This window comes from Pinus tabuliformis, chromosome J, assembly GCF_031772625.1.
Source record: "Pinus tabuliformis cultivar Carrire ecotype Pingquan chromosome J, CPIR1, whole genome shotgun sequence".
NCBI classification, from domain to species: domain Eukaryota; kingdom Viridiplantae; phylum Streptophyta; class Pinopsida; order Pinales; family Pinaceae; genus Pinus; species Pinus tabuliformis.
In genome coordinates, this window is record NC_142295.1 from 998,023,847 (window position 1) to 998,051,698 (window position 27,852).

General features: G+C 37.1%; 1 protein-coding gene across 1 annotated transcript in view; it reads left to right on the forward strand.

Moving 5' to 3' along the window:
* LOC149230203 (uncharacterized) overlaps positions 1–16,356 on the forward strand; it is a 48,347-nt gene extending 31,991 nt beyond the window's left edge. Inside the window, exons 3-4 of the mRNA XM_089378904.1 lie at positions 12,842–13,002; positions 15,623–16,356. Of these exons, the coding sequence (XP_089235030.1) occupies positions 12,842–13,002; positions 15,623–15,730 (269 nt within the window). The 3' untranslated portion in view covers positions 15,731–16,356. The remainder of the gene's footprint in view (positions 1–12,841; positions 13,003–15,622) is intronic.
* The last annotated feature ends 11,496 nt before the right edge of the window (positions 16,357–27,852 follow it).

Sequence of the window (27,852 nt, forward strand, 5' to 3'; positions counted from 1 at the left end):
AACCCACTATTGTTATTATTGTGCCCTTATGTTATTACTGTTATGTCGGCTTGATTATATTGTGACCCCTTAGACTCCTATATGTAGAAGGGAGCTTTAGTCATTTGTATCATCCAAGAATTGTTCATTTGTGTAATGTAAAGGAGGTTGCTCCCCTCGAAGAGGCTGAATTCTAAGGCATTGATCTATCTTTTTGTGAGTTGGTTTCATAACATTTGGTATCAGAGCTTTGGATTCTAGGGTTTTGCTGCTCCAAACAGGTTATCATGGCATTTTCGCTATAATTTTTTTCTGCGACGTTTCAGAAGCTAAAAAAAACCCATTTGAGTCGAAATCGTTTTGAACTTCAGGTCAGAATTTCAGAGCTCGTCTCTCTATATTTTCGGAGATATGAGCTGAGGAAGTTAGGGTCTTTGCAGACTCTCGAATTACATTCCAAATAGGTGACCTAGTGAAAATCGTCATAACTTTTGTTCTGTGCATCACATTGAAATTTTGTAGGAAGTTCAGAAAGAGGACGACCGTAGTTTTTTTTATATTAGTTTTACGTACTAAGGTCGAAACAGTGACACGTGGCACTTCGTACAAGTTTGCTCTACTGAACTAGTCTATAATCAGGTCACCGTGGGAGATTTGGCATAACTCTTCCTTGGAGAATCCAATCTTGATCAGACTTGCAAGGTTAGAAAGAGGACTCTGTTAGTGTCGGTATCTTCGTCCCTCCATTAGTGATCAAATTTCTCTTTTTGCATGCATGTTAGGTGTCCCATCCGATCAGCTACATTCCATTAGGCCATGGATCAACTGATAGTAGTGGTTCATTGTCATTTTCCCTCATGGCATTTACCTGCTGGCCTGTTTTCACATGTTCAGGTCATTTACTGTTATTTTATTTCATTCCATTTACCAAAATCATTTTTAGGGTTTTAGGTCTCACTAGGTCTAGGGTTTGCCACCATGGTCATCAAAAACCTAATAAAAGGTCAGCAGGCACATGAGGTCGTCTTATAAGTTCATCAAATCAAAATTTCACTAATAATATGCTCAATAAATGATTTTTAGAAAACATAGTTTTTATTTTCTATGTACAAAATTTATGTAATTTGAAATATTTTCTATATGTAATAAGTATCAGCTGTTGCCCTTGTTCACCTTGCCAACTGCAGCCACTGCAGACAAAAGTAAAAGCATCAATGTATTAGTTTACCAAATGATCAAGAAAAGTCAATTCAAATGAAAAAACAGAGCTTATGTCCAAAAGTGACTTTGGCATTAGAAAAGTGGGTTTAAATAAGTAAAAAATTAAAAGCCATCCATATATAAAGTGAAAGGAGTGCCATTTATCATTTCATTGTGCAAAATACCCTTGGAGAACACAAAATCGCGATTTGGAGGCAAATTGAGCTAAGGAGGTCAAAAATTAGGTTTTCCAAGCAAACTTGCCTGGCGTTGCGCATCAGAGGCAGTGCACTGCGCATCAGACTGGCGCTACGCATCAGTGACTTTCTGCCAGTGTTAATTTGCACGGGCAATGCACATCAGGAGGGTGCTGCGCATTGGGCCCAGTGCGCTATGCATTAGTCTAGAACTTGCTAGATCGTTCCAAATCATTCAAAAACCCTCAAAAATGTTGCATTGCTATTCTACAAGTAAGTTATCATTGCCCTAGAGCTGAATTTGATCTCATACTTGTGTTCTTCATGAGTTTTGCATGTTGAAAGTTAAACCCTAGCTTGTCTTCCTTATTCTCCTTTGCATTGTGCAATTTTCACTCCATAATCTCAAAAAGCATCATTAAACCCTTTTCCCTCTTCCATTTGCCTAAATCACTCCATTTATTCCATTTTCCATATCCCACTCCCCTAAAACAACTAATTCCCTTCACCAAACCCTAAGTCCCTCACTAAACCCTAGTTTCTCAAAACTAATCCTTTTATCCCCCAACTCCATTTCCTATTAGTAAAATCTCTTTATACTCATCTCCCTTGTCCTCTCTCATTACCATTTTCTACCATATCATCATCACATCCCTTCCCTAAGACAAGCACCAAGCACCATGGCAAGAAATAGTGAGTCAAGCTATGAAGAAGAAACTCTAAGTGATAGTTCAAGAGATAGAAATGTACAACCTAGGAGACCTCACAAGGGTGGGAAAATTATCAGAGAGGAATCTGTTAGCATTGCTGTACTCCTTGCTTGCCCTCTTGCAACCACTTGTTTCAGATACCAATCTTGCTTTGAGTTTTGTGAGATGGTTGAGAGGTTTAAGTATCATCATGTTGGCGAGGCAATTTGTCATAAACATGGAGAATAACATGGTACATCTTGTTGGCATCAATTTCACTCTTTCACCAGCCATTATTGCAGAAGCAACTAGAATGCCAGATGTAGGGGAAAGGTGGAACAAAAGACAGAATATCAGCGAACAACATTATGAACCATATATTAAGGCCAAATATCATGGTAAATTGAGCAGGGTGTTTCCTTTCAAGTTTTTGGAGGACTGGTATGTTTCAAAAATGAAACTCATCATCAAATACTTTACATGTGAGGGAAGGTTCTCCAGACTCTATGCATATCATATCAGATTACTTATGCATTTCACCAGGGTTAGAATGATGAGCATTCCATATTTCATTTGCAAAAATATAGAGAGGATGACTGTGATTGCAAAGAGAAAACCATACCCACAGTAGCTTAACAGTATTTGTCACTTTGTTGTCATCAAGATTATTGCTGTGCATCAGCTTACTCAGTTGGGAGTGCAATGAGACACCTTCATTGCCCATGAAATCTTCAAGGGGCCTCAAATTTTTGCAGATCCTCAAGAGGAAGGTGGACTTTCCGAGCAACAAAAAGAGCATGAAAGCAAAACTGAATAGGCTTGCATTCCTGTGTTTATAACTTATGAAAAAGGTACAAGAAGATTTTTTGCAGCTGCCAAATGAGTATTATCTCCTCCAGGGATGGAAGGGGTCTCGTTTCCTTCACCAGATCATAGGCAAATGCTATCTTCACCTGGGGTGAAAGGGGCTTTGCCTTCTTCTCCAGCAAAACAGGTATAGGACAAAGGAAAGCAACCATTGCATGATGAAGGGCCTTCTGAAGGGCAAGACAGGGATTTTGTTTTGATTGAGGAAGATGACACTGATTTGGGCTCCCAAAGCTCAAAACTCAAGGATATGGTCATCAAAGAGAAAGAAGCTGAGATCCAAGCCTTATCACTTGACCTTGAGAGGGCTAAGTGGATCATTAACTTCCTTGAGCAAGAGAACAAGCAATTGGAGGACAAACAAACAATCATGGAGCTGCAAACCATTAGGGAAAACCGACAAGTGGCGAAAAGAAGGAAAATCAAGATGACATCACTAGAACAAGAAGATCGAGAATCATGGTTGGAAAAAGTGAATATCCACCTTGAGAAGCTGCTTGATAAGGCTAACAAGGAGAAGAACATGTTGCGCCACATGGCTTATCATTATTTGGCCCGGAATAAAATTTGCAAAACAAGGATAAGAAGCCTAAAAGCTTAAGTTAAAGAGAGCCTTAGAAGCCAAATGGGAGCAAGATAAACTTAAAATTTTGGCTGAAGCCTCTTTGGCTCAGCAAAGCAATTAGTAAGCTTGCTTCTTGCCAAATTTGAAGCAATTTTGAGAAATTTTTGTCATTTCACAAATTTTAATTGCAAAACATAGGAATTTTCCTCTGATGTGGCGCTGCGCATTGAGCTGGCTCGGAATAATGCAAAATGGTTTACATTTTTGGATTCCTCATAGAAAAATACTGAAACTCAGAAAGTTTCATGAAATTTGGAGGAGATTTGGGTCACTTAAAGGGCAAAAACCACCTAAAAAATGCCCTCTCTGCCACTTTTTGGACCCACAGGAAGTAGTCTTGGGAGAAGTGATTTTTGAAGGGGCAAATGGACTCCAAATCCAAAAATTCCAGTTGTCCTAGAAAGTAGACAGACAGAGCTTTCCAACAAGCCATCTTGGACCTAATTTGGTGAAGGGGAAGGCCTTCAAACTCAGCCTTGAAGTGGCACTACGCATCAGGCTCAGGGCGCTGCGCATCAGGCAAAATTTTGCCAATTTTGCTCAAAAACTCAGAATTTCGCCTAGTTTTCTACCAGTTTGACTTTTTCTTCTCTCATGGTCAAATTCATGATGTATTATGATGTAACTTGATGTAAAAATGGTGAAAAATGACTTAAGGAGGTAGATACATTAGTTATAGGTGGTTTTGAGCTAAATGAATTAGTTTCCATAGTTTAGAGGCAAGTTGTTTCACTGCCTATTTTTCAGTTCCTAGTTTAAATCTTGTTGAAACAACTCCTTAACTCATGGATTCGACCCTTGATGGCTAGCATAGGTGGTTTGATGCCTATATCTTGTATTTTTTTAGTCATTTGTCAAAGTTGGACTCTTGTGGATGCATTGAGCACTATTGTACATCACTTCTGCGGTTTGGCAAAGGAAATAAACCAGGGTTTTGCAGCGTTTTGTGGGATTTTTGTAATAATGTGAATTAGCATTGTTTTCTTCTCTGTTATTCAGTTTATCTTATGTTTATATGTGTCATCATCTCTCTTTTTGCATAACTAAATGAATCAAGTGTAAAAGTTGGAATCCATTGGTTTGTCAGTGCTCTACCTTGGGGTTTATTTAGTTTTAAATGTTTTCTGCTGTTTGAAGAGGACTCATGACATTTGCATGCCCTCTCCAACTCCTCACCAGTCTTTAGATTCACCATTACATTCATTTCAGAGTGCTAAAACACTTGCCTACCTTGCTCCACAGAAACCTCTGCAAATCTGAGTTGATTTGTCGGACCCAAATCTGCCTTCCTCATCTGATCCAGCAAACAACCATTAAAATCAATCAAATTCCTTTGAGCATATACCTAGCATAAAATTAGTATTCATATCAGTCATCTCTAGCATTATTTGCCATATTCCCTTGAGATTGACAAGGAGAGAGCCCTCTCCCGACCTGGTAGGGCTAGCTACCAGGTTAAGTGTGGTTTGATGTTACCCTGGACCTGCCTTTCTCAGCCTGAGGTAGATTTAGGCTATAACAGACTCAAAGAGCTATTGCAGAACGTGATTTCAGATATTCGAGATCCGCAGTTATAGAGATACAACCTATTCAAAATCGAGCTCTTACAAAGTGAAAAAAAGGTTTGTAGTTTTTTCAAATTTTGCATAAGATTGGTTTGAAAAATTAGTTTGAAGGAATTCAAAGGGAATAGTGAAGAATTATTAATATTAATTGATGCCCTGAAGAAAGAAAATGGAAACACCTAGTAAGCAACCTGAAAGCTCTAGCATGACTTGTGAAGAAGAGGAAGAAATGCGACATGATATATCAAAATTACAAGACCAAGTACAACAAATTTCGCTCTCACAAAAGGTAACTGAAGCCAAGATGAATAGCGTGGAAGCTAATATGAATGACGTGCAAGTTAAGATGGATGGCGTGGAAGCTAAGATGGATGGCATGGACACCAAGATGGAAGAATTGAAGATAAATTTGAATAAGTTGCTACAAGAAATGGTTACTAATGATGAAATGGTAGTAAAGGAAACTCATGATGAGAACAAAAGAAATGTTAATCATGATTTCATAGACTCTAATGTTGGATTAAAGACCCACCATGTTCCAAAAATCGATATGAGGAAGTTTGATGGCAAGGATCTCGGAACATGGATACTATAGATGGAGCAATTTTCCAATCTCCATAATGTGCAAAACACAAAAGGTACGTATTGCAACTTTATATTTGGAACCAAATCAGTTTGTATGGTATCGATGGCTTTGCTCTCGTAAACAAATTGTCACTTGGGCAATTTTTACGGAAGAATTAAGGGGTATTGCAGGGAAACCGGGAAAGATAATCATCTCTAACGGTATGACAAAACTTCCAAAGAAGGAACAACGAGGCGTAATTGCACAATTATGTTCGCTAGAGGTTCCCACATTGAAATCATCTATTTCTCTAGATCTCCAAAAAGTCTTGGACAATCATTCCAAGGTATTTGAGACTCCCAAAGGCCTCCCACCTATTCGTGATCATGATCATGCTATTCATTTGATTCCAGGAAGTGTTCCTCCAAACATCAGGCCGTACAGATATCCCTATGCCCAAAAGAGTGAAATTGAACGTATGGTTGCAGAAATGCTAGAGGTTGGTATAATTCAACCTAGTCAAAGTTCTTTCTCTGCTCCAGTAGTATTGGTGCACAAGAAGGATGGATCATGGCGCATGTCTCTGGATTATAGGGAGCTCAATGAACTCACTGTTAAAGATAAATTTCCCATTCCTGTCATTGATGAATTAATGGATGAATTGCATGGATCAATTTACTTCACCAAGTTGGATCTTCGTTTAGGATATCATCAAATTAGAATGAAGATTGGAGACATTCCGAACACAACATTTAGAACTCATGAGGGTCATTATGAATTTTTGGTCATGCCTTTTGGCCTTACCAATGCACCTTCTACATTTCAAGGTTTGATGAATTCCATTTTCAAAGCCACCCTTAGAAAATTTTTGTTAGTATTTTTTGATGATATACTAATCTACAGCAAGTCTTGGAAGTATCATGTTCAACATGTTGATAGGGTGCTCAAACTATTAGAGGAGAAACAATTATATGCAAAAAGCTCCAAATGTTTCTTTGGAGTACAAGAGGTCGAATATCTGGGTCATATTGTATCTCATGAAGGTGTTAAGGTAGATCCTAGCAAAAATAAAGCCATTAAGGAATGGACAATCCCCACATCCATAAAGCATCTGCGAGGATTTCTTGGGTTGATAGGGTATTATCGCAAGTTTGCTAAGAATTATGGGAGAATAACAGCACCTCTAACAACATTATTGAAGAAAGATGCATTTTCATGGACTCCAGAAGCAACAAAGGCCTTCGAACATCTTAAAGAGGCAATGTGCCAAGCATCGATCTTAGTTACGCTGGACTTCACAAAAACCTTTATTGTGGAATGTGATGCTTAAGGAAATGGAATTGGTGCCGTTTTAATGCAAGATGAAAGACCCATTGCTTTTGAAAGTCATCCAATCAAAGGAAAGTATTTACACAAAGCTATTTATGAGAAGGAAATGTTGGCAATATTACACGCACTTAAGAAATGACGACCCTACCTAATGGGAATACACTTCAAGGTAAAAACGGATCATGATAGCCTTAAATGCTTTTTAGAACAAAGATTATCCTCTGAAGAACAACAAAAATGGGTCGCAAAGATGTTGGGTTATGACTTTGAAATCATCTACAAAAAAGGGAAGTAAAATGTTGTGGCAGATGCACTCTCAAGAAAGGACGAGGATGTGGAAGCATTGCTGTGCGCCATTTCTATTATCCAACCAAATTGGATAGATGAAGCAAGGGATGAATGGAAGAATGACGAAGAAGTGTGGGCACTCATTCAAAATATAAACAAGATCCCAGTACATCTGATACATTTAGCTGGAAAAATGATTCGTTATGGTACAAAGATTGCTTATACCTATGTAAGAATGCCCAACTCAAACAAAAGATTCTTATGGAAGTGCACACTTCTCCCTTAGGAGGGCACTTAGTATTTTTAAAAACTTACCACAAGGTTAAGAAGGAATTTTTTTGGGATGGCCTTAAATTGGATATTCAAAAGATTGTGGCAGAATGTTTGGTTTGCCAACAAAGTAAAGTTGAAACAATTAAGACCCTAGGTCTATTACAACCTTTATCCATTCCAAGCCAACTTTGGGAGGAGGTTTCAATGGATTCTATCACAGGTTTACCCAAGTCTGAAGGAAAGAGTGTCATCATGGTGGTAGTTGACAGACTTACCAAGTATGCACACTTTTGTGCATTATCGCATCTAGTGTTGAAAATATGGGTATCGACAAAATATCGATGAGGGTCCAGAAAACATCTTATCGGCAATATCGGCGAAAATATCGGCAAGCATAAAAAATATTTTTTTCAAATTTTTAAACATAGTTGATATTTTCAAAATATTGCGATATTTTGCCGATATTTTGAAAATATCGCGATATTTTCTCGGCGATATATCGTTTTGTCGAAAATATCGCGATATTTTCGAATATTAGTGATATATCGCTGGTATTATCAACAGTCGCATCCATTTAAAGCCAGTACAAATTCCACTGCATTTATGGAAACAATTCAAAAGCTACATGGAAACCCAAAGATTATTGTAAGCGACAGAGATCCCATTTTCACTGGAAATTTTTGGACAGAATTATTTTCTTGTCTCGGTACTCAGTTAGCTCATAGCTCATCTTATCATCCTCAATCTGATGGGAAAACTGAGATAGTAAACAAATGTTTGGAAGGATATCTTTGTTGCTTTGTATCCGATAAACAGACACAATGGGTCAAATGGTTGCCTCTGGCTGAATGGTGGTATAACACTTCCTTCCATATTGCAGCAAAAATGACCCCATTTATGGCACTTTATGGATATCATCCACCATCCATCACATCATATTTAAGAGAAAATTCTAAGGTTCAAGCAGTGGAACATCACATCGAGCATCAACAACAAGTTCTCCAACTCTTAAAGGATAACTTCACGTTGGCGCAGAATAGAATGAAACAACAGGCAGATCAACATCACAGCGAAAGAAGTTTTGATGTAGGTGACTGGGTATTCCTATGGCTACAACCATATAAACAAATGTCCCTCAAGCAAGCTAAGAAGGATAATAAATTACCACCAAAGTATTATGGTCTGTACAAGGTGTTGCAAAAGATTGGTACTATGGCATACAAATTGGAGCTCCCTGCAGCTTCCCGAGTGCACCCAATTTTCCATGTTTCATGTTTAAAGAAGGTTTATTCCTATGGCTACAACCATATAAACAAATGTCCCTCAAGCAAGCTAAGAAGGATAATAAATTATCACCAAAGTATTATGGTCTGTACAAGGTGTTGCAAAAGATTGGTACTATGACATACAAATTGGAGCTTCCTGCAGCTTCCTGAGTGCACCCAGTTTTCCATGTTTCATGTTTAAAGAAGGTTATAGGTGACAAGCTCCTAGTTCAAACAATATTGCCAGAACTTGATGAGGAAGGAAAAATCATATTGGAACTGGAAGCAGTGACAAAAACAAGAACTTGACAGCTACGAAATCGATCAATTTCGGAGTATCTCATCAAGTGGAAGAACTTATTTGCTGAAGATTCCACATGGGAGGATGAGAATTTTATACAGAAGCATCTAGAATTACTCAAGCGTTGAGGACAACATTTTTCGGAAGGAGAGGGGCATGTTAGGTCCCTATAATACTAGTGATTCCCCCATTACTATTGTCATTGTAGCCCTTATTGTTATTATTGTGCCCCTATTGTCCCCATATTATTATTAGTGTGCCCCATAGAAACCCACTATTGTTATTGTTGTGCCCTTATGTTATTACTGTTATTTCGGCTTGATTATATTGTGACCCCTTAGACTCCTATATATAGAAGGGAGGTTTAGTCATTTGTATCATCCAAGAATTGTTTATTTGTGTAATGTAAAGGAGGTTGCCCCCTCGAAGAGGCTGAATTCTAAGGCGTTGATCTATCTTTTCTATCTTTTTGTGAGCTGGTTTCATAACAACGCTGTCCTATAGGAGTCCTCTATACCCAACAAGGAGAAGCATATATATGCTGTCAATGGATGCTCCAAAAGGACGCAGTCCTAATGTGAGGATATGCCGTAGTCAAGGATATATATAGTCACAGTAGAGGAAGCTTATCAACAGTAGTAAAGACTGTTGTTCTAAGGCATGACTTAGGCATGTTTGGGAGCAACTGTCTCTATATTAAGGTCCGAGGGCAAAGTTGGTTACATGGATCTGTTGAAGCAGTCTGCAACTATAGCCTAGCTGCTATGCTAGGCTGTAAGCCATAGCAAGCAACTAAGGCTGGTAGTATAAATAGTTGCAGCATATTAGATGCAGTATATTGGGTGTAGCGTAATGATTCAATAGATGAAAGCATGATGGGAGTAGCATGGAGAAATATGGTGCAACACAATGGTGCAGTATGGTGCAACACAATGGTACATCATGGTGATGATGGGCATGGATGTATAGCAGCAACACGATGCATTGCAATAGCTTGTTCATGATGGGTACAACATGATGATGAGGTACTGCTCAGTGATGGGATTCGGGAACAACATAGTGATGAGAGTAGCTCAGTGATTGGGTGCAACATAGTGTCAGGTGCAACATGATGATGAGGTGCAACACAGTGATGCGTGCAGTATGGTGATGGAGTCACCTTGGAGGATCAGTTGAAGCAGTATGCCTTCACTTGAGTTCAAATCAGCTACCTCATTATGTTATCTTCATGGTGAAGATCTCTGCTCTTATCTTGTCAAGTCAAAGTGTTGACTTCTGATGTATATGTACTATCTCTCTCTCTGGGCTGAACTGTTAAAGAACATAAGAAGAATTGATCAAGGGTTTCCCCACATTGGGGTTTGTCCTTGGCTAGCGCCACATCTTGTGTCCTCTTGTCTTGGCTTGTTTTCTGCGATTTATGTTTATGTTCTATCTGCATTTTACTATCACGCTAAATGTGATTGCTAATCTGGAATTGATATTGAGCTAATATGGAAAATTGAAGTAAATTTGCTCTCAGCATAGAACATACCTAAAATTAACACTTGGCGTACTTCTTAGAGCTATGAGCGACCATAGGGTTAGTGGTTAACCTTCCCTAGTGGTGTTCTGGATACAGGGTGAGTGGTTCACCTTTCCCTGCGATACTCCATTATGGTTGACATGTGTGTAGGGTGAGTGGTTCACCTTCCCCTACTTGGACACATGCATGGTGGGTGAGTGGTTCACCTTCCTGTACGATTGACATATGCATAGGATGAGTGGTTCACCTTCTTCTATGGCAAATGAGCAGAATGAATGGTTCACCTTGTCGTGCTGATGCCCTGACACACATCCTACCCATAGAGTCCGGGACTCATGGGAAGTACCTCTCATCTGGCCAATGAGTTGGGAAAAGATGGTTAGGGACCGTAGCACTACCTATGGACGCATCGTGTACTGTCGTACTCCCTATGATTAGGATGCATGGTGTTCAACAACTTGATCTGGGATCAAGGACTGACTTTTGTCATTGGAGAGTGGTATGATCTTATGACTCACTCTCGATCACTTCTTCATTATTTCTTCACAGTTCAACAAAGTAGAGCAGAGCAGGGCAGGAATGATACAGGATGACAGGATGGCATGATGACAGTTGGATTGGCAGGGGGAATTCTCCCTAGCTGAGAGGGAGTGTTAAAATTGGTAACTAGGGCCAAATTCCACCTTAGGACAGCTCAAATGATGGAGATAATTATTGCTTTGAATTCCTCTCTTCGAGAGGTCCAATTTTGATATAAATATCATCTCATTTCGACAAGTAGAAATGGAATTTTGAATTTATTCTTTCTCATGCACAAATTGTCAAGGTCGACCTCAGTCAAATGTAGGCTCATGAAGCTCAATGGATGTGTCTCTTCACCCTCAACGAAGTGTATAAATAGGAGTGACCTCTCTCTCATTTGGACATCACTCATCTCATCACCTATCTCTCTCTCTCTCTCCTCTCTTGATTGGTTCGTACAACTTGGAGGTTTCCTTACTTCCCACGTGTGAAAGGAGGATTGATTTCAACAATGTTTTGGAGGCCGAAAATTTCAGGAAACATGACAGCGTTGACTTGGGTGACTTTGACTTGCGTTGACTTCATTCTTGTGGGCAAAATTCTGATTTTTGAAGGCTGCATTGATTGGCATGGTTTTCGAGGTGATTGGGACAGTTTGACTGGTTTGACTTCAGCATTGACTTCAACCTTTGACCACAGAAATTACGGCAGCATTTGACTGGGTTGACCAAATTGTTTTTGGGTTGACTTTGACCCTCTTGGAAGGCCGAATTCTTTTGATGTTGACCGAGCTGGTTGGAGGATGTTTTGGAGCTTCTTTGACCACCGTTGAATTTATGCTTAGGGCTGCAGTTGACTACTGATTTGACAGGACTGTTTGGGCAAGTTAATTTGATATTTGTACTCTCTCTTTGCTGAACTATTGAAGAATAATAAGTAGATTTGATCAAAGCGTTTCCCCACATTGGGGTTTGCCCTTGGCATCCGCCATATCTTGTGTTCTCTTGTCTTGGCTTGTCTTCTGCATATGTTTTTATGTTCTATTTGCATTTACTGTCAATTTGTTTAAGTTAATGTGATTGCTACTGGATATAATTGGAAATTGTGATTTGACTGCTAAAGGAACATTGAAGTAAATTGTGCTAAAGCATAGAACATACCATTGTTATCTAAAATTAACATACCTCGTTAGAAAGATCTATCCGAGCATTACAACTTTCGACTGCAAACTGTGAATCTTGCCCGTTTTCCAAAAAATCATTATTTAGGGCCTCAAAATGGCTCCGGAAGTTTAGGTTCCGAAAAAGTGCCAAAAATAGTAAACTGTGCTACAATTAAGGAAACTGAAAAACTGAAAGAAACAATGGTGCGGGTCCAAGTGGAATAGGCGGTTGGCCACCAATATCCACCTGGATCATCCCTAGAAATTATAACTATAAAAAAATAAAAGAATACCATAATAACTATAAAAATCTGAGTGCTGCTAATGTTTAAAGCTTGTAAGCTGTCTGGTTGGAATCTCGTCCTTGCCTTGATATATATCTTGGATTATAATTATTGTATGCATACTGTGTGCTTCTTTTTCTGCTTGTTGATCCTTTTTCACGTTCCTCAATTCCGAACAGCTAATACTTGCTCAATTTTTTTGCAGATAGGATCATTACTGGTGGAAAAATAAGTATTGATGTCTTATTTTATGGGCTAATTGTCTATACAGAAAGTCACGATCTCTGTACCCAGACAACATGCCCTATAAAGCAAGGAAGTTTCGTACTTACAAACTCCCAGAGTTTGCCAGGATTTACTCCAGCTGTAAGTTAAATTGGTTTAGCTGAGGCTTTATCTCACGACATATTATAAAGTCCCACTTTCTAACATTTGAAAAGATTATATCCGACATCAGTAAGGCAAAATATCTTTTTTTAATCTAAATACGATTTTTCACAGAAATGGCCTTGAGAAAAGTTTCCATGGTCGGTTTAGGCAAGGATGGGCCTCATTTTTTGGATTTTTTGAAATATTTTGTTTGAACTGTTGTTATCTTCCAGTTGTCAGCCACAAGAGGAGATTGAAAGGCATTTGGTGCAGTCTGACTATTAGACATTTTTGATTTTTTGGCTGGCAATACAATTTTGGGCGAGATTGTGATTTCTTGTTATTTAAAATGTATTTTTGAATGTAGAAAATATTTAGTACTCTGAGAAACCCTTGGGGCATTTGGATTCTGCATATTATACAACTCAAACTTACAATTTTAAAAAATCCCTACTGGATTTTAGGCAAAATTGACCGGAAAAGGGGAAAAACGTCTAATAGTTGGACTATGCTTCGTAAAACAGATACCCTGAAAAAGGAAAAGACATCTAATAGTTAGACTACACTTCTCACTTCCTACAACTTAGAGAAGTTTGTCTGGAGAAGTCATATCTTGCACATGACCCACAGTTTTTAAGGATTGCTTCCGAGTTCCAAACCTCTTGATTGATGCTAGACTATGTACTTAGTGCCAACAATAGTACCTTTGCATTCATGTGAAATTTTCAACTGTCGGCAGTTAACTGATCAATATAAAACCAGTTTCTTTTTAGAGGAGAAATCAAAAAGCGAATAACAGTTCTGAAAGCACATGAGCTATTTTCATTATTTTTCATTACTGTGGGAGAGAAGCAACTCTTCGATATAATTGTTGCAGCTTTGAAAATAAGAAATTGTTGAAGGGTTCTCTAAAGCTTAGGAACATAAATAATTTACAAATCAGCAAGTGTGAGCACCAAGATAGCAATTTGAAAGTGGGATTTCTCATGAACAAACCTTGTACACTGCGTTCTCCAAAAATGACAGCGAAGGAAAATCGATAAATACAGGCAGGGCAGCCTCTCCCACCTGCACCACAGTTACACTAAGAATATCCATTCATGGTATAAAGCCCGTTTCATTAGCTGAAATCAGTTCAGTCATAGAAGGGCTAATTCTTTTTGTGAACACTGGCAAATTTTTATTACTAAAATCTTCATTCATGGTATAAAGTCCGTTTCATTAGCTGAAATCAGTTCAGTCATAAAAGGGCTAATTCTTTTTGTGAACACTGGCAAATTTTTATAACTAGAGGAAAAACGGGTCTTCAATACCTTATGTCATCTGACAACCTTCCTTTCTGAACTAAGTCAACAAAGGTGGTACTTAATGCTGAATAAAGGTGGTACTAGCATCCTGCCACCATTGCTCCAACTTCCAAATGAAGCCCTTGTTTTTACAAGGATATGCCTTAAATTTCAAATAGAGAACACCGTCTCAGATCTTCCATATATAAGGACTAATAACTAAAAGCATCAGCTAGTCATTAGAAATAGAACCGGTCTGTATAGCCTGCATGTTACGGTCTTACACTCCAGCTGCACATCAAGCTATAGATTGAATGTAACCTTGCTGTCTTGAAATCCAAGCCTTGGTGTTGTTTGCCCAGGTGAAATGCTGATCACCCTGACAATCAAATTCATAGAGGCTGAAATTTTCTTTGAAGGAATCAAGTTGACACCACCTATCTTCGTTGAATTCCCATCTAGTATCCCGTAACTTCACTGTTTGATTAAAGTCACCGGGGAAAACCAGTGTAGTGCTTCTGAAATTTTCCCTAATCGTTACTGCAACCATCATTTTCTAATAACCCTCTCATTTCCTCGTGTTAGAGAAACATAGACTGCAACGAGAGTCATGAGCTGCCCATTTTCGTGAAATTCATTCAATATCCATTGCCCCAAATCATCCATCACTGTCTATAGATGCACCAAGTTTCTAATTCTGCCACATTAGTAGAACATTTGAAACTGAATTATAACAATAAAGAGAAAGAAAAACCCTTTCTAGATACTACTAGCCACCTCATCAGCACTACAATTTTCTAAATAGCATTCAGTCAAAATTAAGACGCAAGGCTTCCAATCTCTGATAAATTTATTCAATTCTACTGTTTTGCCGTTCGATAAGGAAGAAATTCCTCTAGTATTCCAAAGTAAAAATATATACCTCCTGCTTGGGGGAGTCCTTCCAAGCTTACTTGGACTTGTGTTGTCTAGCTCAGGTCCTGAAGCACTAGGTTGCTGCCTTTTATATGCTGCCAATTGGAACAATTCTCTACAAGATACTATTTGAACTCTTCCTCTGGGCTTGTTCTGCTCCACTCCTATGATTCTTGCAGGTACTGTCTGACCGAAATGGGTCTCAACAGTAGTCATTGCAAGCCCTGCCTTTGCACCACAGTTCAACGGTCGTCTTTTTGTCCCCCATAGATTTAGGCCATGTTTTCTTCGTTACCTCTATAATGGTAACGGACTTAATTGAGTAATTTTCAGAAGTTTATCATAGGGCATCTTGTAGATTAAATCTTAATTAACCTTTCTTGTCTCATATTGCCTATTGGTTGGTGCCATTTCAGGGAGACTATAGGCTCAGACTGAAGATGAAGGATGCTGTTGACAAGGTATTGACTTGCGTGTATTTCAACTTCAAAATTGTTCATGGTAGTCTGATTGCCCAAATCTGAGGTGGAGCAACTGGAGGACTACTAGGAACAATTTGATTGTTGATTGCTGAATCCTGATTCAAAGTTCTAGATCCCAGAATGTATTGGTTAGTTATTTGATTTGTTTGCATCTCTATATGTTAGCCGTTACAGAGAGGCAAGACTAGAGCTACCATCTGTTGTAATTATAATTTGCATCCTTTGGTTCGTGTTACATAATTCCGGAGAACTATTTGGAAACATTTTCAAATAGGATTTATATAGTTGTGGAGTCCCCATGTGTTCACACCTGTGCATAACTAGTAAATTGAAGGCAAGGGATAGTTCTCATTGGAAGTTGACCTGTTTACATTGGTTCTTGGTCTTTGAGTAATTGGATGGGAGCATTCAGTATGATTGTCAAGTTACTGCAAGGAACCATAACAGTATTGCATGATAGTGGATCAACTCCTGTCAACTCCTCTTGCAAGCAATCAGCAAAATGTGAATAGGGTATCTAGTTATTGCCCTGCTTATTCTTGTAAATATCATATTGTTTCTGGTAGTGATACCTATTTTCGAAACTTCACCTGTTATAATTAATGCGTATATTTGAGCTCCACTTTCAAGATATGAATTATCAAATATAAAAATTGATTTTAATTTGATCCTTCTCATGTATCTTTTGGCAAGAGACTGGTTTTGATTCCTTAAGCAGTTGGAAAAATGCAGTAAATAATGTATTTCTAGAAAAGAAAATAAAGAAATAGAGTATACTTGAGCTCCACTTTGAAGACATATGAATTAGATGTATTTATTGTGGTAAGAGGTGTTAGATGAGATGCTGTACCGTAGATATATTTATTATGGTAAGAGGTGTTAGATGAGATGTAGTAGATATATTTATTGTGGTAAGAGGTGTTGTAACGAAGAACCAATACAAAATTAATAATAATAAAAATATAATGTAAACTAATAAAAAAATAATAAAATAATAAAAAAGTAATAAAAAAGTAAAGTTAATTCAATTTGTTATATTATATTTTTAATTTTTAGGCGGCAGTTTAATTGGCGATGGTGGTGAAAATGAAGTATTATGTATCACGAGGTTTAAGGTTCAAATCTCTCTAATTTACTCATGTTTGTAGAAGGGGTATACCTAGGCACCTAGGGGTTATAGTTGTAGTGGTTGGAATTGATCGTGTGTCATAAGTAAGCACCTAGGTGTTGTAGTGGTAGTGGTGGGAATCAAACCTGTATTGTCTGAGTACAAAACCGACCCAATTTTATTCCTCTAATCACATTTAAAAAAAAAATTATATTATAATTTTATTTTTATTAACTAATGGAAATCCATCTTGATCCCAGATCTTGTAATTTTGTTTTTGTTAACCAACTTAGATCGATTCTAATAATCATGGATTTATCAAATGCCCAAAAGCATCAAATCTATTGAGGTGCAAACCTCTTTTAGAATGTAAAACTTAAGAAAAATTTGCACCTCTTTGAACTTGATAGATCCGGGTTTAAGATGGATTTACACTCGCCCTTTATGTGTATGTGTGTGTACACCAACATCTTCAATTTTAATTTATTTATATAACATGTATATATCTGGAATTGAAATATTTTATTTATGGTCCACATTATCCATATTTTTTTTGTTATTAATATATTTTTAAATACACATCTCCCTCACAGTAGGAAGTCTCTCTCTATGTATAGATATTACCTCTCTGAACTTGATAGATCCGGGTTTAAGATGGATGTACACTCGTCCTTTATGTGTATGTGTGTGTACACCAACCATCGTTAATTTTAATTTATTTATATAACATGTACATAGCTAACATTGAAATATTTTATTTAGGGTCCACATTGTCCATATTTTTTTGTTATTAATATATTTTTAAATACACATCTCCCTCACACTAGGAAGTCTCTCTATGTCTATAGATATTGAAATAATTCACTTAACCATGCATATTGAAATATTTGTTTATGACTGAGGGGATCAAATCTTTCTAGGATGCAATTTTTTTTGAGTACCAACTTTAATAAATGGTTACACCTAGAGAGATATGATTCCTCTAAGTGCTTGATAAATCTAGAATTGAGATGGATCTGTGCTGTTTTTTAATAACATTATTAATATCTGTATAAATTTTACATCTCTATAAAGAAATGTCGGTTTTATTTTTATTAAAACCTTGATGATACAAATAGTTTTTCTTTTTAACAAAATTGAGTATATAGATTATATTGAAAATCTGCCTTGGATGCGGAAGCATATCAGGAGTTACATTGCTTTTGTCTCACAAAGTTCTAAAAATGCTAGAAACCAACTTCCTCCCAATAAGAACAGGGGGAAAAAGGTCCAAAACTAAATCTTCAAATGTTTATTCCTACTACTTCATGGGAGCAAGAGTAAATTTTACCAAATTGCTTGCACAAAAAAATGTAGAAACAAAACATTTCTATACATTGCTAGAAGATGACTCACTGCTGGACCTATGGGGTGGAAGATTGAGCTTAAGACCAAACTTCTTTTTATTGTGATCTTTCTTACTTCTGTTACTGGTGGGGAAGAACACAATTTTTTAAGCACATTTGAATAGGAAGGTGAGGAAGAGGAGGGTTTGAACTTCTTCTTGGCCACCTTACCAACTTTCTCATCATCCACTGCAAAAGTTTTCTTTGGAGAGTTCTAATCTGGGCCTTCTTCATCTTTAGGAGGGACCTTTGGAACATGAGTATTCTTTGAAGAGACCCGATCTAGCATTGACTGATTTGCTTGGACCCCAAGATTCCCACCTTCTGCTTCAAGAACATTCGAGACTTCAAAAATATTATTAGAAATGAGCTAATGCAGAGCTTTAACCTTACATGTTTGTTGCATCTAATTTCCATGCTTCTTAGGTTTCCTTTTAATAAAAAATGAATCCTTGCTTATTTTTTCCTTGCTCTTCTTTAGGAGGAAGCATTGGATTTGGAAAACTTTGAGAAACTGAAGCTTTTGGACAACATTTCACAAAGTGTCCATAATCATGACACATACTACATTTGTATGAAACTTGTCCATAAGCTAGAGCCTGAAGGTGAGACCAACCATTCAGATTTAGCTGAATCGCCTCAGGGAGGCCTTTTGAGAAATCCATTTCAACTCAAATTCTAGCACACGTGAAATTGTTTCCATGTTTCATGTATCTGGAAATAAATCGGCCCAATTTATCCCCTATATCTTTAAAAATGTCCTCACCCCAACAAAAGAAAGGGAGAAAGGACAATCTGATCCACACGTGTAGATGAAATTTCCATCACGGGGTTTAATTCCATAGTCCAATGAGTGATAAACAAAACTCTAATACCCATGAAATAAGGACTTGAATTATAGATTTGGTATGTCTTCCTAGTTTTCAAAAAGAAATGTGTGATATGCATTTCCACAATCTCAAATGCCCGAGGGTTCATGGTTTGTCCAAAGGAAATAAACCCAATCTTCAACGACTTCATAGCTTGGCCACATGTCGATAAGCTTTCCCAATAACCCTTTTTCCTTCAAACTTACCATGTTCCTTTTCAACGGGGAAGAGAACCTCAGGTTCAAATAAATGATTGATTCTACCTTCTTCACGAATTTGTTTGGGGCACTTATTGTGCATGCATTGAACCGCACAACCTTCTTGTTTTACCCTTGCACCAACATAACCCAACAACACGATGATGTGCGAATAGTACTCAAATCTACTACGCAAAACAAGCTCATTGCGGAAGTCTTAGCATGGAGGTTTCCGCAGTGGATCAGACTTGTAGACTCATCCTCAACCTATATTCTTCACCACTGATACAAATAGTTACATATTTATGTGATTAGCATTAAATATGAAATTTTGAAATATAAGATTACAAATGTAAACGATTATTTTAATTTATATGTTAAAATGAATCTTAATTTATATTTATTATTTATATTTTATATATAGAAATATTATTATTTCTAATTATATGTTTATTAATCAAATGCATTATGTTTATTTAATTATAATTGCTTTGGGGGAGTAGCTCAATTGTGATGGTTCTGTGAATGAAGTATTAGTGTGAGGAGGTTCGATGTTCAAATCCCTCCTCCCCGGTTCACCTCGTGCATGCGAAAAGGGGCCTAAGTATGTGTCTAGAGTTTATAGTGGTAGTAGTTGGAATTGAACCCATGTCATGTGAGTACGAGGCTGACCTAGTTGCCAATTCCTATAGTCACAAAAAAAATTGAGTCAACATTAATTTTTATTTTTTAATATAATTTTAAATTTAATTATCTAATATGAATATCTACTCCATATTGGATTGTAGAGAGTCTCTTAATGCATTTAATATTTTTAAATGTCACAATCACATTTTTTTTCTATGTCGTTCACAATTCCAGAGATCGGTGATTGCTACCTCCAAGGAATATTGTACCAGGCATATCTACCCAAAAGAATCAATTCCTGTTGGCTCAACCACAGACACTGACCTCAAGAGAGTCAAAAGAATTGAACCTCTCAATTGTAGAGGTGCTTTAATGATAAGGACTCGACCAACTAAGCTAACCCTTGGGGCTAAACGTCATAGTTACATATCAACTTCATATTAAGAATTGAATTGTAAACGTCATAGTCACATCAACTTTATATTAAGAATTGAATGAACTTTCGATCAAACAAGTCCTTGGAGAGATCAACCTCTCAAGATGTAAAGCTTTTTTTAGTGCAAAACTTGCAAACCTTTTCTTTAGTGCAAAATTTGAGGAAAATTTTACACTTTAAAAAAATTGATCCATGTCAATGAATTCGAATTTATAAATGATCTATGTTAGTCCTTTATAATGCTATTATATACATTTATTTCACATTTCTATATATAAAAATATTCTTATTTTTAATTTTATTAAAAATTTCATGATACATATGGTTATAAATTTCACAGCTCTCTCTCTCTCTCTCTCTCTCTATATATATATATATATATATGTGGTTTTTTTTTGACATATTTTATAACTTCTTTTATTTAACATTTTAATGTAATATGCATAGAGAGAGAGTATATAATTTTTACATTTCTATATAAAAAATATTCTTTAAACACTTATAACATGTATACATATGTTTATGGCATTCTTTTTTTGACATGTTTTATAATTTTTTTATTTAATTTTAAATTGTGAAAGGGATAACAAAGATTATACATTGTAAGTTTATTGTAAGCATTTCATATTATCAAAATAATATTATCACGACATTCTTTCTTTGCAAGCATATGTTTCATAGTAAAAGGTTATATGTTCAAATCCTAAGGGGGTAGAGTATGTACCCTCCATGGATTTTAGCATTCAAGTAGTTGTGGGGAGATAGGCATTGAATTTTTGTAGCTATGGCCATACTTCATAATTAATATTTTAGCCCTTGATGTATTAACAATGATAAATATAAAACATGTTCTTCATGCTATTGTCAAAAGATAAATTTGAAGGCATGTTCTTCATGTCCTTTTTAAAAGAAAAAATTTGAATTTTGAAAATTGAATTTTTGGCTCCAAACAAGCCAAGTCGACCCTCCTCCTAGTCAGTGAAAAGGGCACCCATTTGGCCTATTAGTCTTCCATATATATGATGCATTTGAACTCTTTCTCAAGCATGAAATTCGATCATTTGAGGCATACAGAAAAGGATGAATCTCAGGAAAACGATAGGATGAATTCAAGGTTTGTTGATGAATGAATGTGAAGCTTAATAGTAGGACTGAATCTCCGAGGTAACAACTTATCTAAATTTCTGTGGAATGATTGAATCTCTAAGGACCAAAATTTTGTAAACGACAGTAGGACCAAGCTTCTCTAGGCATAACATGAGGTTGGAATTCATCCCCAGCAAACCTAACCATACTGAGTTCAGTGGGAATAATTATGACTTGACTAGGAGGTAGTTGGACGAGGTTTGACCAAGTCTTCTTTGCTGGTCAATTTGACCTTGTGATTAACTAAAAGATCTAGGTGTGCCTCTTGTTTAACTAAAAAATTTCTCTAAGGAAAAGGTTGTTAGGTTCCCCCCCCATGTGGGTTTTCTCAAGGTAAATGTATTTGTTCTTCTTTGACTGTCCTTTTATGATCCTACTGACATTTAGTTTCTATCGTTGAGATCTTTTGTGTGATTGCTTTAAATGAATTTGAATGCAAGAAAATATTAAAAGTAAGAAATTATAAGAAATAATTATCGATTAGAATATCCTATGAAAAATCAACATGGTATCGAAGCTAGTTATGAGAGCAACCTCGAAGAACTCAGTTTGTTCCTCTAGGGTTTATTCTAGCCCTAGAAACCCTAGTCTATTTCTGAGAAGGAATGAGTATATAATATTTGTCTCTTTGTTTATGGTCTAGAAGAAGGCTCGAAAGATCTACCTTTGTGATTAAATCTAAGATCACAAGTCGAAATTGTGACAAGAAACCAAATTTCCTTAGTCTTACCACAAGTAGGCCGAAATGAAGCCTCATGTTGGTTTCAAGAAGGTTGACAAGGCCTTAGGATTCCCTCAAGAAGGCCGAAAAGTCTCAGCATAACATTTAGATTGAAAAGCCTCAGATGCAAGGTCATATAGCTAAAGCAAGGATTGCATTTTTGTCTTCGAATCATAACACAATGAGATCTTTGTGTGAGCATTTGAAGAACAAATTGTTGTTACAATGATTCTAAAGAAGTTGAGGTTGTTGAATGATTGAGTCATTTCCAGAATTGAAGACTATTTTGTCTTAAAAGGTTGACTCCCTTAAATTATTGAGGAATCGAGTTGGCATTTCAAAGTTCGAGGAATTGAGATCATATACTTGCTAGATCTGGTTATCACATTAGAAGCCAAATTCCTATTTTCTTGGGAGCCAAGATCAAGTCATTCTCTCCTAGCGACTTGAGTTTTTATATTATTACTGGAGCTATACCAAATTTCCTTTGGTAAATCCTTTTAGCAAGATCAACCAGTTGCATTGCAACTACTTGAGTCAGAAAGGTCATTCATAGCTTTAGAAGGTGTTACAATGGTTGAAATTTATCCTTAGGCCCTAGATTTTGTCTAAGGCTAATCAAGCACACAAACACACTAGGAACCCTCAACTTACAAACACTTTGCACAACATAAATCTTCAACAATGAAATCAATTTAGTACATAGAGATTTGAGCCCAAATCTCAATTATTTTATTAATCCATCAATAAAGGAATCATGGGGCTCCCATACCACGGACCATGGCCCTTGATCACCAATAAAACTAGTATACATAATATACAACTGGGGCTTGTAGTTTGCAACATCAGATCTACAATCTTCCCAATGAGAAATAGATAAGAACAAACACATAGCTTACTCGCTGAAGTAGCCCATCTAGATCTACCCTTTCTGCACTTGTCCTTGACACCCAACAAGTCCTTTTGCCCCCTTTAGACCAATTGCTCACATGTGTATTTGCTACTCCAAAATACATAGTATACTCATCCCTAGTTGATCTGGTTCTCACAAGGAATTTTCCCACCAAATCACTATATGATTAGGTCTCCAAAAATCAGTTAACTCATAGTGGATTTGTCCATCAACCCACTAGATATTATCCTTCATTTCATAATGTTCACAACTTCATTTTTGAACAAACTTTGAGATCTATGCTTAGAATCTCCTCATTGTCCTTCTTATGTCAGAACTAGGGATTGTATTACTCCCACAACCCTAAAAAACCTTGAATCTACCCTTAACAACCACCCAATGTAGAGTATGAGCCTCATACATCTCTGTCACATCCTTTATTTAATCCTCTTCAAGACAAGTCAGGGGTCTTGGCCCTCCACAACTAGATCTACCTTGTTCTGAGGCCTTGTGACCTTGTTGTGCCAACCTGAGGCCCTTACAACTCTCTCCTAATAAAACTGAGGCCCTTACAACCTATTGTAGCACAAACATTGGTATCAACCTCCTCCACATGGATTCAACCCTCCCTTTCCAACATAATAGACTCACGGCAACCCTTTTCTTAGTCTTTCTCATAACATAAGACATAGATAACACATCCTCCTCCTTAGCTTGATCTACTCAGATTTAAAATGTATCTATTCCAGCTCAGTCTTCTTGAGGGTCTTTGGCTAGAATTTCTTCACAAATGGTTGGTTTCTCTTGGTATTAGCTTTGCGCATGACCTTTCCCTAGATCTTTATACATGCGGCCAAGTATCCTGAGGCCCTCACCATGCATCCTTTAGGCCTCGACCTCCTATTCATCCCTACTTGACCTTCCTCTATCAACAGAAACCCTTGACCTCTTCCATGGACAAATATTGACTCCTTTTGAAAACTTACTTTGCCTTTAGGCTTGGCTCCTCTAAGGTTGCATCCTTCCAGACTTAACACACAATGAATTTCATTTCATTGATATGTCCTAGGCCTCTCCCTTAGGCCTCTTTTGTACTTTTCCTTTAGGTCACTTAGGAAACCTTCTAGATCTAGGGTTTTAGCCTCTTTGACCCTTAGAATAAATAATAACTTTCTCTTTTAGTTCTAAACCCTTTGCTTGGGTCAAAAACCCCACTTTTGGGTAAATCACTCAATAAACAACTTATTGTTGGGTTGTCCTCTCTCGAAAATACCTTCCAAGCTACGTAAAATCTAATAATCCCTCTTAGTGAGGAAAGTATTTTCTTCATGCTTCCATCTCCATGACTTTCCTTACATGCTCATGACTGGTGTTCTGGTTGCAGGTGTAATGGGTAATTGTTTAAATCCTGAAACAATCTCCTCTAGAGTAGGTGGTAATTTTTTTTCTATTTCCCTTGGAGTTTCAGTCATCTGCCTCCAAACTTAGATATTCACTAAAACAACCAAATTGCTAAATTTACCTTTGAAAATAACAGAAAAATTACTTACCCGTAACTGAAAGAAAACAAAGCTCCAGCTTATAATTTCTCGGGTCTGCTGAGGCTGTTAAATTGCACGCATTTCTCCGCACGATCACCGTCTGATCACGAACCAATGAACGGTCCTGATTGCCAAATTCAATGAGGGTTTAAGCCCGTTGAATAAACCTTCATCGCGTCCAATTTTGAATTAAGTCTCGTGCACTTAAGCCACACGATATGCATCCGATCGCTTTTAAATGGGCGGCTCGATTATCTCCGGACTTCAACTCAATTAAATCTCGGTTCATAACTTCATCGGGTTCGTTTTTTGGAAATCGCTTCCAGTTTTGAGGCTGCGCAAGAATCCACTTACCACCCTTGGGAAACCGCTCTTCCATCTAATGCTTGCGCTTTTTTTAACCACGCGATGGCCGTAGATCTAACGGTTTTGTTGATTGGATGGTTCTAGGCTCCTTTCTTAGGCTCTCTTGGCTTTCATCGGGTTTTCCTTCGTTCCGCCAAGTTTTTCCCTTTCGCCAAGTTTGGACTGTGTTAAATTATATTTTCTTTAAACCTATCCCTATTATCCCGATGCATAGGAATAAAGATTGAATCGTGATCACACAAATTATATTATCAACCTCGAATTCTAAAGGCCAAGCTAGAAATTAACAATACACAGAGATATTTCGAAGGAGTCTACATCTCGGGATTTAACCTTTCATGCATAAAATACACAGAGATACAGAGATATGCCAATTTTTTTACAATCTAATTCTCCAAAACCAAAATCCAGCCAAATCCCCTTACAATAGTTCCAAACTTACATAAATACTTTCCATCTAACAAACCGATCCTCAATCCATGGATCGAATCTGTCTAATCCTAGATAAGTACCTAAACTGCTTGATATTCTCCTCGAGAATCTCAACTAAGTATGAACTACTTGAATTAATTACAAAATCCTTCAAATACCTATATTTTAGCTCAATTCCTATCTAGAAAACTTTGTAAATTGACAGCTGAAGGATCCCACTCCTTTGCTTGTAATTTTTTTTTGGATTTTTGGAATAAAATGAAGCCTTTTGTCTTTAAGCATCATGCTCCTGCATCAGACTCTTGAAGAAAAAATTCTTCATGGGCTCTTGTCCATGAGCTCTTCTGCAGAACTACCCAATTTCTGTAGCATGGTTTCTGTCACCCAGGTAGCATCAACAATTGGTTGATCTTTCCACTTGACCAAGTACTGAAAATACTCTTGTCCCCTTGTTTTCTTAAACACTCTTTTATCCAATATCTTCTCTGGCTGCAATGTCTTTGCTGTAGGTAACTGTTTTACCCAATCCACCTCTTGTTTTTCCTTGTCTTCTGCTATGTCATCTGCCTGTCCCTTTTCATACCTATACAAATCAGCAACATTGAAAATTGGAGATATTCCAATACCAAGGGGTAACTCAATTTCATATGCATTTGCAGAAAATTTCCTTAAAACTCTGCATGGTCCAATCTTCTTGAATTTTAATTTTTTATACTCCTTTTTTGGAAATCTTTCTTTCCTTAGGTGTGCCAAAACCAAATCTCCAACCTCAAAATTTACTTCTCTCTTCTTCAAATCTGCTCTATTCTTGTACTTTGTGTTGCTGTCCTGTAACTGTTGTTTTCCCTGTTCATGAACTGTTTGAATCTCTGAAGCAAATTCTTCTCGTAGAGCACTCCTCATTTCAACTTTACCCAAATCTCTCAATTCAAACACTCCTCTTGGGTGCATTCCATAAACTATATGGAATGGAATTTTCCCTGTACTCCTGTTAGGAGAATCGTTATAAGCATATTCAGCCTGTGCCAAAACTTGATCCCACTATTTTGGATGTTCACTTGCAAGGCTTCTCAGAAGATTACCCAAGCTTCTATTGACAACTTCAGTGTTCCCATTAGTCTGAGGATGGTATGCAGAACTGAAACTTAGTTTAGTACCAAGTTTCTTCCACAAAGTCCTCCAGAAATGACCAACAAATTTGGTATCTCTGTCTGAAACTATGCTCTTAGGTAACCCATGCAACCTTACAATTTCCTTAAAAAACAAATTAGCAACATGAGTAGCATCACTGGTTTTATAACATGGAATAAAATGTGCCATTTTTGAAAATCTATCAACTACTACATAAATTGAATCGTGTCCCCTTTGAGTTTTTGGCAAACCCAAAACAAAGTCCATACTTAGCACATCCCAAGGCCTATCTAGAATAGGTAATGGAACATACAAACCCCTGTTTTGGCTCCTTCCCTTTGCATACTGACAGACTTTACAATTCTTCACATACTTTTCTACTTCAGCTCTCATCTTCGGCCAGAAATAAAATCGGTTCAACTGCTCATAAGTCTTGTCTGCACCAAAATGTCCTCCAAGTCCCCCACTATGTTTCTCCTTGATCAAATTTTCTCTCATAGAACAATTTGGTATGCACAACTGATTTCTTTTAAATAACAGTCCTTCTTGCACGAAATAATCCAACCACTTACTTCTGTCTAACAAAATAGGATTTCTACAAGCTTCAAATGCCTCTTTAAAATCTAGATCTTTCTCATATAATTCCTTAAGAAAATCAAACCCCAACACTTGAATTTGACTTTCTTGCACCAAAATGCTTTTTCTACTTAAGGCATCTGCTACTTTGTTTGATTGACTAGTTATATGGCTTAACACAAAATAAAAAATTTGAAGGTATTCTACCCATTTTGCATGCTTCTGGTTAAGCTTTGGTTGTTGCATAATGTATTGTAATGCATGGTTATCTAAATACAGTATGAACTCCTCAGACATCAAGTAATATCTCCACTTATTCAAAGATTGCACCACTGCATAAAATTCCTTGTCATAAGAAGAATAATTCTTCTTTGACTCATTCATCTTTTCACTAAAATAAGCTACAGGCATGTCCTCCTAACTTAAAACAGCGCCAATGGCTTCTCCACTGGCATCACACTTCACTTGAAAAGGTTTATTAAAATCAGGCAAAATCAAAACAGGTTTCTTAGTAATCTTTCTCTTCAACAACTGGAAGTTCTTTTCTGCTTCAACAGTCCATTTAAATGGCTATCTGTCCTTTTTTATAGTATCAATAATAGACGCATTGATCTTACTAAAATTCCTTATGAATTTCCTATAAAAGCTAGCAAGACCATGAAAACTTCTTACCTCAAAGACGATTTTTGGTGAAGACCACTCCATGATTTCCTTGATCTTCTCAAGATCCATATTTA